Source organism: Atheta coriaria, unplaced genomic scaffold, assembly GCF_025399875.1.
Source record: "Atheta coriaria isolate IRGN ID8LTWV9N9 unplaced genomic scaffold, Caltech_Dcor_3.1 hic_scaffold_4_pilon, whole genome shotgun sequence".
Taxonomy (NCBI): domain Eukaryota; kingdom Metazoa; phylum Arthropoda; class Insecta; order Coleoptera; family Staphylinidae; genus Dalotia; species Dalotia coriaria.
In genome coordinates this window covers 9,599,186-9,612,926 of record NW_027045446.1, presented here as the reverse complement: position 1 = coordinate 9,612,926, position 13,741 = coordinate 9,599,186, and the positions used below count along the sequence as shown (strand labels likewise).

General features: G+C 35.3%; 5 protein-coding genes and 1 long non-coding RNA gene across 6 annotated transcripts; all 6 read left to right on the top strand.

Moving 5' to 3' along the window:
* Nucleotides 1–24: 24 nt before the first annotated feature.
* LOC135790894 (uncharacterized) lies at nt 25–1,327 on the top strand. The gene is made up of 3 exons (XM_065301180.1): nt 25–166; nt 291–1,216; nt 1,271–1,327. Exons 1-3 carry the CDS (start codon nt 25–27, stop codon nt 1,325–1,327), a joined length of 1,125 nt encoding a protein of 374 aa, XP_065157252.1.
* A 1,270-nt stretch (nt 1,328–2,597) lies between these two features.
* LOC135791179 (glutathione S-transferase 1-like) lies at nt 2,598–3,629 on the top strand. Its single transcript, XM_065301492.1, has 3 exons — nt 2,598–2,863; nt 2,917–3,120; nt 3,185–3,629. The coding sequence occupies exons 1-3, from the start codon at nt 2,684–2,686 to the stop codon at nt 3,485–3,487; spliced, it is 687 nt and encodes a 228-aa protein (XP_065157564.1). The 5' UTR covers nt 2,598–2,683; the 3' UTR covers nt 3,488–3,629.
* A 1,854-nt stretch (nt 3,630–5,483) lies between these two features.
* Nucleotides 5,484–6,497, top strand: LOC135791181 (glutathione S-transferase 1-like). The gene is made up of 3 exons (XM_065301494.1): nt 5,484–5,752; nt 5,805–6,008; nt 6,090–6,497. The coding sequence occupies exons 1-3, from the start codon at nt 5,609–5,611 to the stop codon at nt 6,390–6,392; spliced, it is 651 nt and encodes a 216-aa protein (XP_065157566.1). The 5' UTR covers nt 5,484–5,608; the 3' UTR covers nt 6,393–6,497.
* A 512-nt stretch (nt 6,498–7,009) lies between these two features.
* Nucleotides 7,010–8,036, top strand: LOC135791180 (glutathione S-transferase 1-like). Its single transcript, XM_065301493.1, has 3 exons — nt 7,010–7,302; nt 7,354–7,557; nt 7,623–8,036. The coding sequence occupies exons 1-3, from the start codon at nt 7,159–7,161 to the stop codon at nt 7,926–7,928; spliced, it is 654 nt and encodes a 217-aa protein (XP_065157565.1). The 5' UTR covers nt 7,010–7,158; the 3' UTR covers nt 7,929–8,036.
* Nucleotides 8,037–8,142: 106 nt separating this feature from the next.
* On the top strand, nt 8,143–13,502 carry LOC135790892 (uncharacterized). Its single transcript, XM_065301178.1, has 7 exons — nt 8,143–8,325; nt 8,389–8,592; nt 8,646–8,957; nt 9,470–9,858; nt 12,570–12,723; nt 12,788–12,991; nt 13,053–13,502. Exons 1-7 carry the CDS (start codon nt 8,182–8,184, stop codon nt 13,353–13,355), a joined length of 1,710 nt encoding a protein of 569 aa, XP_065157250.1. The 5' UTR covers nt 8,143–8,181; the 3' UTR covers nt 13,356–13,502.
* On the top strand, nt 11,355–12,171 carry LOC135791182 (uncharacterized). The gene is made up of 2 exons (XR_010547956.1): nt 11,355–11,527; nt 11,589–12,171. It is a non-coding gene; the product is annotated as an uncharacterized lncRNA (long non-coding RNA).
* Nucleotides 13,503–13,741: the final 239 nt, after the last annotated feature.

Here is a 13,741-nt window from a genome sequence, read left to right as displayed (position 1 = left end):
AAAGTGAAGAAAATGTCTTTTAAAATGAGTTTCCTGAAGAAATGGCTTGACCATGATGGTTTTATCGATGAGGAACAAACTGATATACTAAAAGCTTTGTTTTTCTACATGAAAATCCTTCATGTTTGGCCTAGAAAAGGTCAAAATCTACGCAAAAAAGATATTTGTATTTTTCTTTTAGTTGTATTCCCTGTACCAGTTATACTACATGCTGCAGAAATAATACATATAGTTATAAGTGAGTAACATAACCTAAAAACTTTAAATTTACTAATTTTTCTTATTTTTAGCGAATAGAAACTATCTACTTGACGATATCCTATCAGGAATGTCTTTCCTAGCCACAGGATTCAATATTTATTTCCTCCTGACAATTTTCATCAGACGCAACTCCAGTTTTCGTCAACTGGTCAAAGATCTCGGTGATTTTACAACATTCCCAAAACCGAAAAACTTCGATAAAGTAAATAAACGTATGGATATACTAACACATTTCCTTGTCATCTACGCAATTGTTGCTGTATTTGTCTTCGGAATATTTGGCATCATTGATCGTGCTGATTGTCTAGCTGAAAACATTGAATTAAATCTTCGAAGAATATGTGGAATGTTGGCGCCGGTTCTACTCCCACAAAGTTTTAATTACAACGAGACTATTTTCTGGATTGGTTTTATTAATCAATTATACACGGCGAGTGCTGTATGCGCAGCAGGAATTTTAGTTATGTTGATTTTACTCGGCACCACTGAAATATTGATTACACGCATTCAGGATTTTAAAAAAGTCTTGCAGAAACCGTTTTTGGAGCAGGATGCAACAAAGCGTAAACATTATTTGAATTACTGCGTGCGTTATCATTGTTATATCATTGACTTGGGTGATAAACTCAATGATAATGTATCAGCGCTTGCTTTTGTGTTAGCGTCGTTCACGTCTGGTATTCTTGCGATTACATCGTTTCAATTTTTGTTGAAACCCGAACCGAAAACATTCCTGCATTGTTTGGCTTGGATTATGCTCTTGATGATGCTTTCCGCTTCGGGTCAGCGATTGATCGATGAAAGTTCCGAGATTTCTGAGACGATTTATTCTACTGATTGGTTTGTGGGTAATGTGGAAGCGCAGAAATACGCACAGATGATTATTCTAAGGTCTAATAAGAATATGTTTATCAGTTCGGTTTTTGGACAGATATCTTTCGAGACGTTCACTGCTGTAATGTTAAAAATTTTAATTTAAAAAATTAATCTTAATTTTTTTTTATTTTAGGTAATGAGTAATGCTTATTCTTTCTTGACACTGCTTGCACAAACGCAAGAAGGGTAATCTAATCTACCAGGACAATTAAAAATGATTTTAATAATCAAGAATATTATTAAGTTTATGCGAGTCGTCGAAGGTTATTTGTTGTTTTGCATTCCAATGAAGCAGATTAAAATGGAGACAATGCTTGCATGTAGATGATAATGACACCAACTGTTATTCGTGATGATATACTAATATATTATTACATCGCACTTGTAATTGTACCCTAATTTAACATGTTCTCTAACTGTCAGGATAGAAACTTGGATATTTACAGATTAGGTACTTTTATTACTTACTAGCTTTTACCCGCGGCTTCGCTCGCGTTGAATCCATCAAATAAATATTAGAAATCATTATACATAGTTGAAACGGATTGATAGAAAGAATGTATATTTCAGCCAGAAGTAACAATGAAGTAGAATGGCGGGAAGTTTAAAATGGCTGAAAGTATAGTCTATGGAAGTATAGTGTACAGTCTCCATAGTGTAGTCAATTGGATTTGATGTTGACGTAGCTGTCGGTAATACAGTGTGATAATACAGTGTGATGGTACTATAGTACTTAGGTTTGAGCTTCATTGCTGGAATGCTAGATGGCGTTAAAGTAGTCAAATAGCCAGATGCAGAGGTATTATTGGCTAAACAATTTCTTTATTTTATTTAAAAAATATTTTTTTTTATTAAATAAAAATTAGCCTATAACCATTCGGGGACCACTAAGAATATGTGTACAAATTTTCATGATGATCGGTTAAGTAGTTTTTGCGTGAAAGTGTAACAAACATCAGGACTTTCGCATTTATAATATTAGTAGGAATAGTTGTAGAATTTTCCAATTGCAAATTCATGTAATATTCTTGATATTCATATTGGTTATATTTTCACACATATAATTACCTAACCTATCAAATTTACTATTCAGATCCGACATTGCATGATTTTGTTTATTGAAGTGCATCGTGCTACGACTGTTGCCTAAAGATCAAACAAATATTTAACACACACGTTAACAGATGTAAAATAAACTCTTTTGCTTATAGACATCAACGTCCCGACTCAAAATTAATAAGTTTTCAGGTGTTTTATTACAAACACAATATTTTTATGAAATTCAATACCGTTTCTTAATAATTTAAAGTTACGTTTATTTACAGTATACTTGTGTTATCTTGAGTGTTGTGTTTATTCTGAACGCGTTCTATGTCAATGTTCACCAAATATTACTCGCATTTCATTATTGAAACCTCTTCCTCGTTGGTCAAATAAAACGTATAAATATCTCTCGCAATGCAGTTGATGTTTAGTTGAGGGTCAGGAGTGTTACCGAGCAATTGAAGCATCGTTTAACGCATTCACATCATTCTAAACTTATTGGATGCGCAGTAATAAACCACAACTTAACAATAACAAAATGGTTGTCGGTAAATTGTACATGTTAGACTTGAGTTCACCTGTAAGGGCCGTTCTCTTAACAGAAAAAGCACTTGGAATTGAATTGGAGCATATTAACGTTGATCCAATCAAAGGCGAACATAAAACTGCTGAATATAAAAAGGTGATTATTAACGTGAGTTTAAAAATAAAACGTTTTTAACAAAAATATTATAGTTGAACCCACAACATACAATTCCACTTTATATCGATGGAGATGGCACTATTGTTTGGGATAGCCATGCAATCATGGCTTACCTAGTCGGGAAATATGGCAAAGATGATTCTTTGTACCCAAAAGACCTTGCAAAACGCGCTGTGGTTGATCAACGCCTCCATTTTGATAGTGGTAATATCTTCGCTAATTTGCGTGCTATTGTTGTAAGTATTTATTTAAAAAAAGTAAATCAAAACATTAAAATATTACTTTTAACCATTTTAACAGTTTCCAATGTGGTCTGCCGGTGAGAAGGGTCCCAACCAAAAGCAGATTGAAACCGTGGACACCCAATACGACTTTCTTAACAAGTTTCTCGCCGGTAAGCTGTGGATGGCCGGTAATACAGTGACCATCGCCGATTTCAGTCTCATCTCGTCGGTTTCATCTCTCATGTATGTGGTACCAATTGATTCAAAGTATGGCGACTTGTTGGCTTGGATTGAACGTTGTGAGCAGTTACCTTACTACGAGGCTAATGGTAAAGGTGCTAGAGCTTTCAAAGAATTCGTAAAACCATGGATTATCTAATAATCATCCCTTAATCTTTAAATTTGGTTGAAAGAAAGGCAAAATTATTTTCCGCAGTAAATCATTTTTTAAAACTTCATTGTGAAGTGGTTCCTCTATGATATTATTATTATTAACGAAGAATAAAATGAAAATTGAAGAATTTTTTTATTGTGCATTTTACAGAAATTAATTATTCATATAACTTTAAATAAATCTGTAATAATTTTTCATTCTTCAATAGACTGGGAACATTTTTAGTCAAAAGAAATATTAATTAAACTAATGATTTTTCTTGGCACTGTTTGCACAAACATAAAAACAGTAATTTATAAGAGCAATTAAAAAGTGTTCATAATCAACAAGAACATTATTGATTATACGCAAGTAGTGGAAGGTTACCTATCTGTTGTTTTGCATTCCAATGAAGTAGATGCTTGCATGTTGATGATAATAGTACCAACTGATACTCATCACAATATAAGTACCTACTCATATATTACCACATCGCATATGTAACTGAATACCAATGTAACATGCACACAAAGTGACAACTTCGATATTTACAAATGACAAATGAACACTACGAGACGAATGTACTCGTAAACTCTAACCAATATTCATTAGGTACGTTTATTACGTAATTAATCGAAAACGTACGAGTAGACATCAAACGTAATTATAATTTCACTCATCAAAAGTAATTACGAGTATGTTACTTGGGTAATAAGTTAGATATAATAAACAACGTGTTTTTTGAGTTTTTCTCCAGTGGCGTAGCTTTATGTATCTAGCACTAATACAAGGAGGATCCAAGAGTCTCTTTTTTGCGTTATAAAAAAAGAGGAAAAATTTGTGGAAAATTAAAAACTGAAGCAAAACTTTCTTGATTTGTTGTTCCCACTTGACACCCCGGCACTCCTTCCTTTCTACCAATATTCTCTTTACCATCATGGCTTCCTAAATGGTTTCCTTCATGGTTTACCTACGTCTACCAATGATAAGGGGCGGGGAGATGTCGGGGAGGGTCCAGTTCTTTTTCGAGCCTTTTCTGGTCCATATCGCACCCTCCTTCAGCTATTGCCTGAAGTAAACCAAATCCCTACTAATATTATAAATGCGAAAGTCCCGATGTTTGTTACACTTTCACGCAAAAACTACTTAACCGATCATCATGAAAATTTGTACACATATTCTTAGTGGTCCCCGAATGGTTATAGGCTACTTTTTATTTAATAAAAAAAATATTTTTTAAATAAAATAAAGAAATAGTTTAGCCAATAATACCTCTGCTGCTGGCTATTTGACTACTTTAACGCCATCTAGCATTCCAGCAATGAAGCTCAAACCTAAGTACTATAGTACCATCACACTGTATTATCACATTGTATTACCGACTTCTACGTCAACATCAAATCCAATTGACTACACTATGGAGACTGTACACTATACTTCCATAGACTATACTTTCAGCCATTTTAAACTTCCCGCCATTCTACTTCATTTTTTACTTCTTCAGTGACTACAGACGCGTACGGAAGCAACTTCATTATTTTAGATATTCGCGAGCGAAGCCGCGGGTTAAAGCTAGTGAAAAATATATTTAAAAAACAAGTTAACTGATGTGGGTCCTTATGGACTACAACGGATTGCATATTCTTGCACAATATTATAATATTGCTTATATGAAAACAAATGATATCTGAAAGAATGAACATGATATGACATGTTTTGTTAATGCTATTGATTAAAACATACATCACAATTTGCTTATGTAACTCTAGACCACACATACTGCAAAACTGAGCACACTGAACATTACTTATTAATCTAAACCGACATTAAAACAAATTTCGCGTAGTCACTCGCAAATTTGATTTGTTTACAAAATGATTGCGTTATCTTAGGTGTTTTGTTGATTTCCAACGCTTGGTATATTACTTTCAACAACTATTAGTTCAATAATCAAACCGGTTAGTGTGGCACTCGCTCGTTGGCTGGATAAATGTATAAATATCTCTCGGCTTACAGTTGATGCTCAGTTGAGGGTCAGCAGTGTTACCGTGCAGTTGAAGCATAATTCAACGTATTCACATCATTAAAAACATATTACGCGCGTTGTATTTTGTGATTGATAACAAAATGGTTGTTGGTAAATTGTACATGTTAGACTTAAGCCCACCGGTGAGGGCCGTGTTGTTGGTAGAAAAAGCACTGGGAATTGAATTGGAACATATTAACGTTGATTTAATCAAAGGCGAACAAAAAACAGCCGAATATGAAAAGGTAATTGTTAATATTTATTTAAAAACAATTTTTTTTAACAAAAATATTTTAGTTAAACCCACAACATACAATTCCACTTTATATTGATGGAGATGGTACTATTGTTTGGGACAGCCACGCTATCCTGGCTTACCTTGTCGGGAAATACGGCAAAAATGATTCTTTGTACCCAAAAGACCTTGCAAAACGCGCTGTGGTTGATCAACGCCTTCATTTTGACAGTGGTAATGTCTTCGCTAATCTGCGTGCTATTGTTGTAAGTATTTATTAAAAAAAGGAAATCAAAACACTAAAATATTAACTTTAATTTTTTTAACTTTAATTTTAATTTTAACAGTTTCCAATGTGGACTGCCGGTGAGAAGGGTCCCAACCAAAAGCAGATCGAAACCGTGAACAGCCAATACGACTTTCTCAACAAGTTTCTCGCCGGCAAGCCGTGGATGGCCGGTAATTCAGTGACCATCGCTGACTTCAGCCTCATTTCGTCGATTTCATCTCTCTTGCATGTGGTACCAATTGATTCACAGTATGCTGACTTGTTGGCTTGGGTAAAACGTTGTGAGCAATTACCTTATTACGAAGCCAATGGTAAAGGCGCTAGGGCTTTCAAAGAATTTGTTAAACCATGGCTTCTATAATAATCATTCAATTTTCGTATGTTTTGTGCCACCGTTCTTTAAAACTTTTATGCACAGTGAGTGCATTAGGATATTTGTATTGTTGAAGAAAGTGATATTCTAAAAGCGTTGTTTTTTTTCAACAATTCTCTCTTTCCTCTCCTTTTCATCTACTTTCCTCCTGTTGGGTGTCTTCATTTGAACATATTCTGCAATGGGGTTTCCTTCTAGCTATATGGCTGTCAACCGAGCGTTCCATGGTCATCTACATGACCATTTCTACGACCTTTCGTTCCGAGTGTAACAAGAAGAAAAATGCAGAAAAATTTTGTGTCCTTGTAATAAAGCAGTTGTGTTAATATGCATAATTTCAGTATGCTGAATCGTAGAATTCAATAAATAATTCATTCTATTCATATCACGTGTCCTGCAAATGTTATTGATTAAAACCAACACACACACACACGCACAGTTTGGTTATGTAATTTTAGACCGATGTTCCTTACATATTTCAAAGATAAACATTACTTATTAATCTAAACTGTCATTAAATTAAACTTTCCATACTGCACATGTATACTGTTTCTATTTACAAAGTGATTGCGTTATCTTTGCTGTTACGTTTATTCTGTCCGAATATCTAAATATAAAAATATCTCTCGGTTTACTCTTGGTGCTCAGTTGACGGTCAGCAGTGTTACCGAGCAATTGAAGCAGCATTCAACGCATTCACATCAATAAAAACATTTTGCGTGCGAGTAATTAACCAGTAGTTATCTATCACAAAATGGTTGTCGGTAAATTGTACATGTTGGACTTAAGCCCACCGGCCAGGGCCGTATTATTGGTTGAGAAAGCACTTGGAATTGAATTGGAGCATATCATCGTTGATTTATTCAAAAGCGAACAAAATTCTGCGGAGTATAAACAAGTAATCATTGAATTCCTTAAAAAAAATTTTTTTTAACAAAAAACATTTCAGTTAAACCCACAACATACAGTGCCATGTTATGTCGATGAAGATGGCACTATCATTTCGGATAGCCACGCAATCATGGCTTATTTAGTCGGGAAATACGGTAAAAATGATTCTTTATACCCAAAAGATCTTGCAAAACGTGCTGTGGTTGATCAACGCCTCCATTTTGAAAGTGGTAATGTCTTCCCTACATTACGTGTCATGGTTGTAAGTATTTCTTCAAAAAATAGTAAATAAAACACTAAAGTAACATTTTAAACATTTTTTAACAGTTTCCAATGTGGACTGGCGGTGAGAAATGTCCCACTCCAAAGCAAATCGAAACATTAAACACTCAATACGATTTCCTCAACAAGTTTCTGTCCGGGAAGCCATGGATGGCCGGTAATACAGTGACCATCGCTGACTTCAGTCTCATCTCATCAATTTCATCTCTTTTACATATGGTACCGATTGATTCAAAGTACACTGACTTATTGGCTTGGGTAAAACGTTGTGAGCAATTACCTTACTACGAAGCCAATGGAAAAGGTGCTAGAGCATTCAAGGAGTTTGTCAAACCATTCTTAATTCAATAATCATCAACATCCACTTGAACCCACACGCTCATTGCTCACACATTAAAAATGTCATGATTCAGCAGTATATTTTGTTCGAGATGAAATAAAACCGCTTTTCATGTTGTATTACGTGTTTTGTTTTCGTAATAATACACTTCAGAAATCCGTGCACTAATCGATAAGATAAATAAAGAGATAAAACCTATAAATTCTTCCACAGTCGATTGTTCAAGTTAGTATTGTATTTCACGTGTAAAACGAAAGAATCAAAATGGCCGTGGGTAAATTATACATGATTGACTTAAGTCCTCCAGTCAGGGCCGTATTACTGACTGAGAAAGCTTTGGGAATCAATTTGGAGCATAAAGAACTAAATCTTCTCGGTGGGGAACACTTGAAAGCTGATTATGTTAAGGTATGCAACCAAAAATACTTAAATATTTATATTATAAATATTATTAACGTTTTTAATGATTAGATGAACCCCCAACATACTGTACCATCCTACATGGACCAAGATGGTTCGGTCATAGGTGATAGTCATGCTATCATGGCTTATCTTGTTGGTAAATATGGTAAAGACGATTCTCTCTATCCGAAAGACTTGTACAGTCGCTCAGTGGTTGATCAACGTCTCCATTTTGATAGTGGAAGTCTCTTTCCGCTTTTGAAGACCTGTGTCGTACGTTCTAACCTCAAAAAAGCAAAAAAATCTTTTTAAATATATTTTTTTAGTTGGGATTCACCAGAAAGGGTTGGACCTCAATCAGTGATGATATCATAGAACAAGTGAAGACATCCTATGACTTTCTAAACAAATTCCTGCAAGGAGAAAAGTTTGTAGCTGGACCTAAAGTGACAATCGCCGATTTCAGTTGTTTGACTTCCGTCACAGCTCTGGGACTTATCATTCCACTTGATGAAAAATTATATCCTAATATCGCTAGCTGGTTGAAGCGTTGTGAAGAATGGCCATTTTTCTCTGCGCATAGTGAAGGATTCGCCAAGGCTAAGGTGGTATATGGCTCCTTCACCAAAAATTCTAGCTAATTGTTATCGTGTTTACAGTATTGCGTTGTATAGTATTCACACATGTATTAATATGTATTAGGCTGAAATTGATATTGTTAGTTTCTGAATAAATCATCGATAACACCAGAATATTCAATTTGCAAAATGTGTATTTCTAAAACGAAAATTACGTCAGCATAATTACTATGCACTTAAAATGAGGTTTAATTATAATTTTAGGCAACTTAATTTGCGGCTATTTGCGTCAGAGTAAAACTTTGCGTCTAAAAGTAGATGTTTTATCAGCAACGTACGCAAGTAGCCAAATTTAGAATGCAGACTAGGTCCAATGGCCCTAATGGCATGGTTCTGATGAGATTATATGAACATGTGTATTTAAATTCCCCAAAATCTGCATTTTGGGGTTTTATATATAAACGGTGAAAAAGTTGAGCAATCCATAATCATCCAACAGTCAAAATGGTAAGCATCCCTCAATACAAACATTCTTGAATACTAAACTATAATATTGGTTATGTTTTGTTTAGAAATTCTTCGCAGTTGTTCTTGTATGCGCCGTGGTGGCCCAAGTGGCCGTGGCTAAAGTAACCCCACCACCAACTACTACAGCTGGTGACTTTATGGCCGTTGTGGGACCTCGTGATGCTGCGGTAGTACCCCAAATGGGTTGGTTGGGTCTTACCGTTCGTGGCATCCTCACCGGCAACAATCTTGTCAGTTGGTTATTGACTATTTTGTTCTTGAACATGCCTTTGGTAGCTCTGGTTGATGTACTCTTCACCGTATCCTGCGTCGGTGGAGTGTCTAGTATTGGTGTTCTTGGAAACATCCTTTGGCTTCTTACCCAGATCATACTTGGACCATTGCTGTGGATCTTGCAATTGAGGAGTCTTCTTGCCAACGTAATCAACTCCGCGTTTATGGCTGACTGCTCTTAAATCATGAATGTTTGAATCAAGCCATCATACGTTGTTTAAACAATTTATATTTTGTTATATGATATTATTTGTAATAATAAGAATAAAATTATGAAGTTTATAAGAATACTAGCTTTAACCAGCGGCTTCGCTCGCGAATATCTAAAATAATGAAGTTGCTTCCGTACGCGTCTGTAGTCACAGAAGAAGTAACAATGAAGTAGAATGGCGGGAAGTTTAAAATGGCTGAAAGTATAGTCTATGGAAGTATAGTGTACAGCCTCCATAGTGTAGTCAATTGGATTTGATGTTGACGTAGCTGTCGGTAATACAGTGTGATAATACAGTGTGCTGGTACTGTAGTACTTAGGTTTGAGCTTCATTGCTGGAATGCTAGATGGCGTTAAAGTAGTCAAATAGCCAGATGCAGAGGTATTATTGGCTAAACAATTTCTTTATTTTATTTAAAAAATAATTTTTTTTATTAAATAAAAAGTAGCCTATAACCATTCGGGGACCACTAAGAATATGTGTACAAATTTTCATGATGATCGGTTAAGTAGTTTTTGCGTGAAAGTGTAACAAACATCAGGACTTTCGCATTTATAATATTAGTTGGGATTTTTCTACTTCCACCTTTAAAGCGACAGACTTTTCATGGTTTTTAGACACAAAAAGTGATATTTTAAAGACAGTCGGGCAAAACTGTGACTAAAGTGCTTTAGTCACGGGCTTTAGTTATGGGGTGAAACCGTTTGAAATGCCATGTGCCGTCAGTCAAAAAAATCGAAGCATGTTTACATTTCTTAGTAGTGTGCGAGCGAATTTCGAAGATTCAAAATAAAAAGTTTAAATATAAAAACAAAACGTGGAACTAAAGTGGAAGTAGAATAAATAGCGTAAGCATCACGTGGCTAAACATTGTTAAACACTCAATTGATTAAACGCTCCCTACACTCGCTCTTAATAAATCCCGTGACAAAAACTCCGTTTAGCCACTTGATACTTAATGATACTCTTATGACACAAAAAAAAACCTTAAATAAATACACAATTTTAAAGGTTTTCTACTCATTTTTCTAAAACAAAAATATATAAACATAGAAACTGTGTTTTCAAAAACTTCAATTTTACAATATTCCCAAAAAATATCCAACTACTTTGTTTAATAATTCGCATTATTATCTATGTTTAACAAAACATACTACACCACAAGCAAATAATATATCTGAGTACCCGAAACACAATTTGATATCACATAGTATGTTTTGACTACTAGCAGCAATATTATCATCAATATTTGATTAAATTAACGTAGGTACAAACCGAATAATTTCAACTTCCCCTGCTATATTGATCCTGAATGATTTTGACTTAAAATATTATAATTTTACACCGATAAGTTTTAGCACTTGAATTACCATTGCTTAGCATACGATTTGCCCAATTTACCTCCGAACGCAAATTTTGCCAAGACACATTCCAAAACAAATTATTGGAATTAGTTTTTCTCGTTGCATAAATTACCTGTCCCCGACTGATAACACGATAACGCCATCGCCGTTCAAATTTAAATTTATTTAAATATCAATTCGCAACCACTATATATACTCTTGTCAAATATTCGTGTGGTATCATTGGGTTGAAAACAAGAAACCAGTAAAAATGGTAAGTAAACTTAAAAATAATTTTGTGGTAAACTCTAATTGTGTTTTTCTTGTGTGTTTAGAAATCCTTCGCAGTTATCCTGTTGTGCGTGGCTCTGGCCCATGTGGCTTTTGCCAAGGTGACCCCTGCCAAAGAGGAAGTCAAATACCCAGTAGCTGCACCTGTTGTTGCATCCGAAGCGATCGCCGCAGCTAACGGTCTTTACAGTCTCGTCAGTTTGTTGTTGACTCCTTCTCTTGGGTGTACAATGCATTGGCCGCTGTCCGCGCCACTATGGTAACCCCACCAAAATGGGTAACCTGGGCTTGACACTTCGTGGTACCTTGACTGGTTACAACTTGGTCGGCTACCTCCTCAGTATCCTTGTTTTGGACATTCCTCTTGTTTCTCTCATCGATCTCCTCTACACTGTGACTTGCTCCGGACCTAGCGCTAGCTACGGTATCCTCGGAAACGTGGTTTACACTCTAACCATAAGGATAAACCCAATCAGTGTTTTGCTCGGGGGTCTTGGAGTCGGCAACATCATCCAAGTTGTTTTAGACTACCTCTTCTATGCTGACTGCTAATAAATTTCATGTTTATGTCATGTTGTTACCGATGACTTAAGTGTTCAATAAATTACAACCGAATATTATTTCAAATTCTCTTCTATCAATTAAAATATTGTTTTACAGCTGTTAAAAACATTGACGCAATGTTGGCATGAATATAATGCTGAGTATATTTAACTTGCGTGACTTAACAAAATTTCGAACACAACATTAAAACGAATGATTCTTATGTAATTTGCCCAATTGCAAAGCGAGGTCAAGTTTATCGCGAATGAAACAGCGGTTTTGAATTCCAGCATCAACATACCAAATTGCATACCAAGTTCAATTGAATACAAACATATCTCAAGGCCAGTTGAATTCCGTGTGGGAGATATAAACAATTTGATTAAAACAACTCGCACGCACATGATTCGACTCAGTACCATTGCTCAGTACGAAGCTGACACTACTTGTGTATTACTTTTGTTGGTTGTTTGATTTTTAAGTGATTTTATCATGGCGGTTGGTAAATTATACATGACTGATCTCAGCCCACCCTGTAGGGCGGTAATCCTCACTGCTAAGTCGTTGGGCATCGAATTGGAATTGATTGAGACCAATATCATGGCTGGTGAAACTGCAACACCTGAATTTTTAAAGGTATTATTGCTTTTATATTAATATTCGGTTTTCTTGAGTGTTTAGTAATGTTTGTTGTATTTAGATGAACCCGGCTCATGCTCTACCGACATACAAAGACAATGATGGTACTGCAATGGGTGACAGTCATGCTATCATGGCATTCCTTGTTGGTAAATATGGAAAGAATGATTCATTGTATCCGAAAGACCTAGCCAAACGTGCGGCGGTTGATCAACGATTACATTATGATAGTGGGAATGTTTACAGTTTGCACGTCTCTATTGTGGTATGTTTTATTAATAAGCATGTAATAGTTTCCCATTGATTATTTATTATATTGTCTTTAGTTTCCAATGTGGATGCGACAAAGTGAAGGCATCTCCCAAAGACAACTGGATTCAGCTAAAAGCATGTATAATGTTTTAAACACATTCCTTGAAGGTAATACCTGGATCGCCAAAACCGCTTCTCCAACGATTGCAGACTTTTCTCTGGCTACTTCTGTTAATGCCATTAATGTTGTGGCTCCAATGGATAAAGCTACGTGTGGCAATGTGGTTGCATGGTTGAAGCGATGTGATGGTATACCACACTACCAGGAAGTTAATAAGAAGGGCAAGATCTCTACACAAGTATTCTCAAATGCATGATGAATAATGATTATTCTTTCATGGATAAGTTTGCTTAAATAATATTTAGATTGTGGACAAACTGATATGATGGTTGTTATAACTAGGCAAATTTGTAAATATAAGTCAGTTATATTGAACTAAACGAATTACATAAAGCACAAAAATTACTTCATCATGTATTTGCTCATTGAATATGATAAGATACATTTATTTGCTGAATTCTAGATAAAAATCGTGTTTGTTATTCAACATGTCATTCAACATGGACGCATATACATCTTGTCCTCTTTTGTTCACACTGAAGTACGGTAATGCTTCACATCTCTTAATCCAGTTGACAATGTTTGGAAACTTCTGTTTATCGAACGGTGCGACAATCGAAATACATAGAATCGATGTAATCA

Excerpts from the sequence above, each read along its gene's own strand:
- LOC135790894 (XM_065301180.1), top strand. The coding sequence starts at position 25 with ATGAGTTTCCTGAAGAAATGGCTTGACCATGATGGTTTTATCGATGAG. Across the intron at positions 167-290 it reads TCTACGCAAAAAAGATATTT|CGAATAGAAACTATCTACTT; the intron begins GTATTTTTCTTT and ends TCTTATTTTTAG. Across the intron at positions 1,217-1,270 it reads CTTTCGAGACGTTCACTGCT|GTAATGAGTAATGCTTATTC; the intron begins GTAATGTTAAAA and ends TTTTTATTTTAG.
- LOC135791179 (XM_065301492.1), top strand. The coding sequence starts at position 2,684 with ATGCGCAGTAATAAACCACAACTTAACAATAACAAAATGGTTGTCGGT. Across the intron at positions 2,864-2,916 it reads AAACTGCTGAATATAAAAAG|TTGAACCCACAACATACAAT; the intron begins GTGATTATTAAC and ends AAAATATTATAG. Across the intron at positions 3,121-3,184 it reads CTAATTTGCGTGCTATTGTT|TTTCCAATGTGGTCTGCCGG; the intron begins GTAAGTATTTAT and ends CCATTTTAACAG.
- LOC135791181 (XM_065301494.1), top strand. The coding sequence starts at position 5,609 with ATGGTTGTTGGTAAATTGTACATGTTAGACTTAAGCCCACCGGTGAGG. Across the intron at positions 5,753-5,804 it reads AAACAGCCGAATATGAAAAG|TTAAACCCACAACATACAAT; the intron begins GTAATTGTTAAT and ends AAAATATTTTAG. Across the intron at positions 6,009-6,089 it reads CTAATCTGCGTGCTATTGTT|TTTCCAATGTGGACTGCCGG; the intron begins GTAAGTATTTAT and ends TAATTTTAACAG.
- LOC135791180 (XM_065301493.1), top strand. The coding sequence starts at position 7,159 with ATGGTTGTCGGTAAATTGTACATGTTGGACTTAAGCCCACCGGCCAGG. Across the intron at positions 7,303-7,353 it reads ATTCTGCGGAGTATAAACAA|TTAAACCCACAACATACAGT; the intron begins GTAATCATTGAA and ends AAAACATTTCAG. Across the intron at positions 7,558-7,622 it reads CTACATTACGTGTCATGGTT|TTTCCAATGTGGACTGGCGG; the intron begins GTAAGTATTTCT and ends ATTTTTTAACAG.
- LOC135790892 (XM_065301178.1), top strand. The coding sequence starts at position 8,182 with ATGGCCGTGGGTAAATTATACATGATTGACTTAAGTCCTCCAGTCAGG. Across the intron at positions 8,593-8,645 it reads CGCTTTTGAAGACCTGTGTC|TTGGGATTCACCAGAAAGGG; the intron begins GTACGTTCTAAC and ends ATATTTTTTTAG. Across the intron at positions 12,992-13,052 it reads GTTTGCACGTCTCTATTGTG|TTTCCAATGTGGATGCGACA; the intron begins GTATGTTTTATT and ends TATTGTCTTTAG.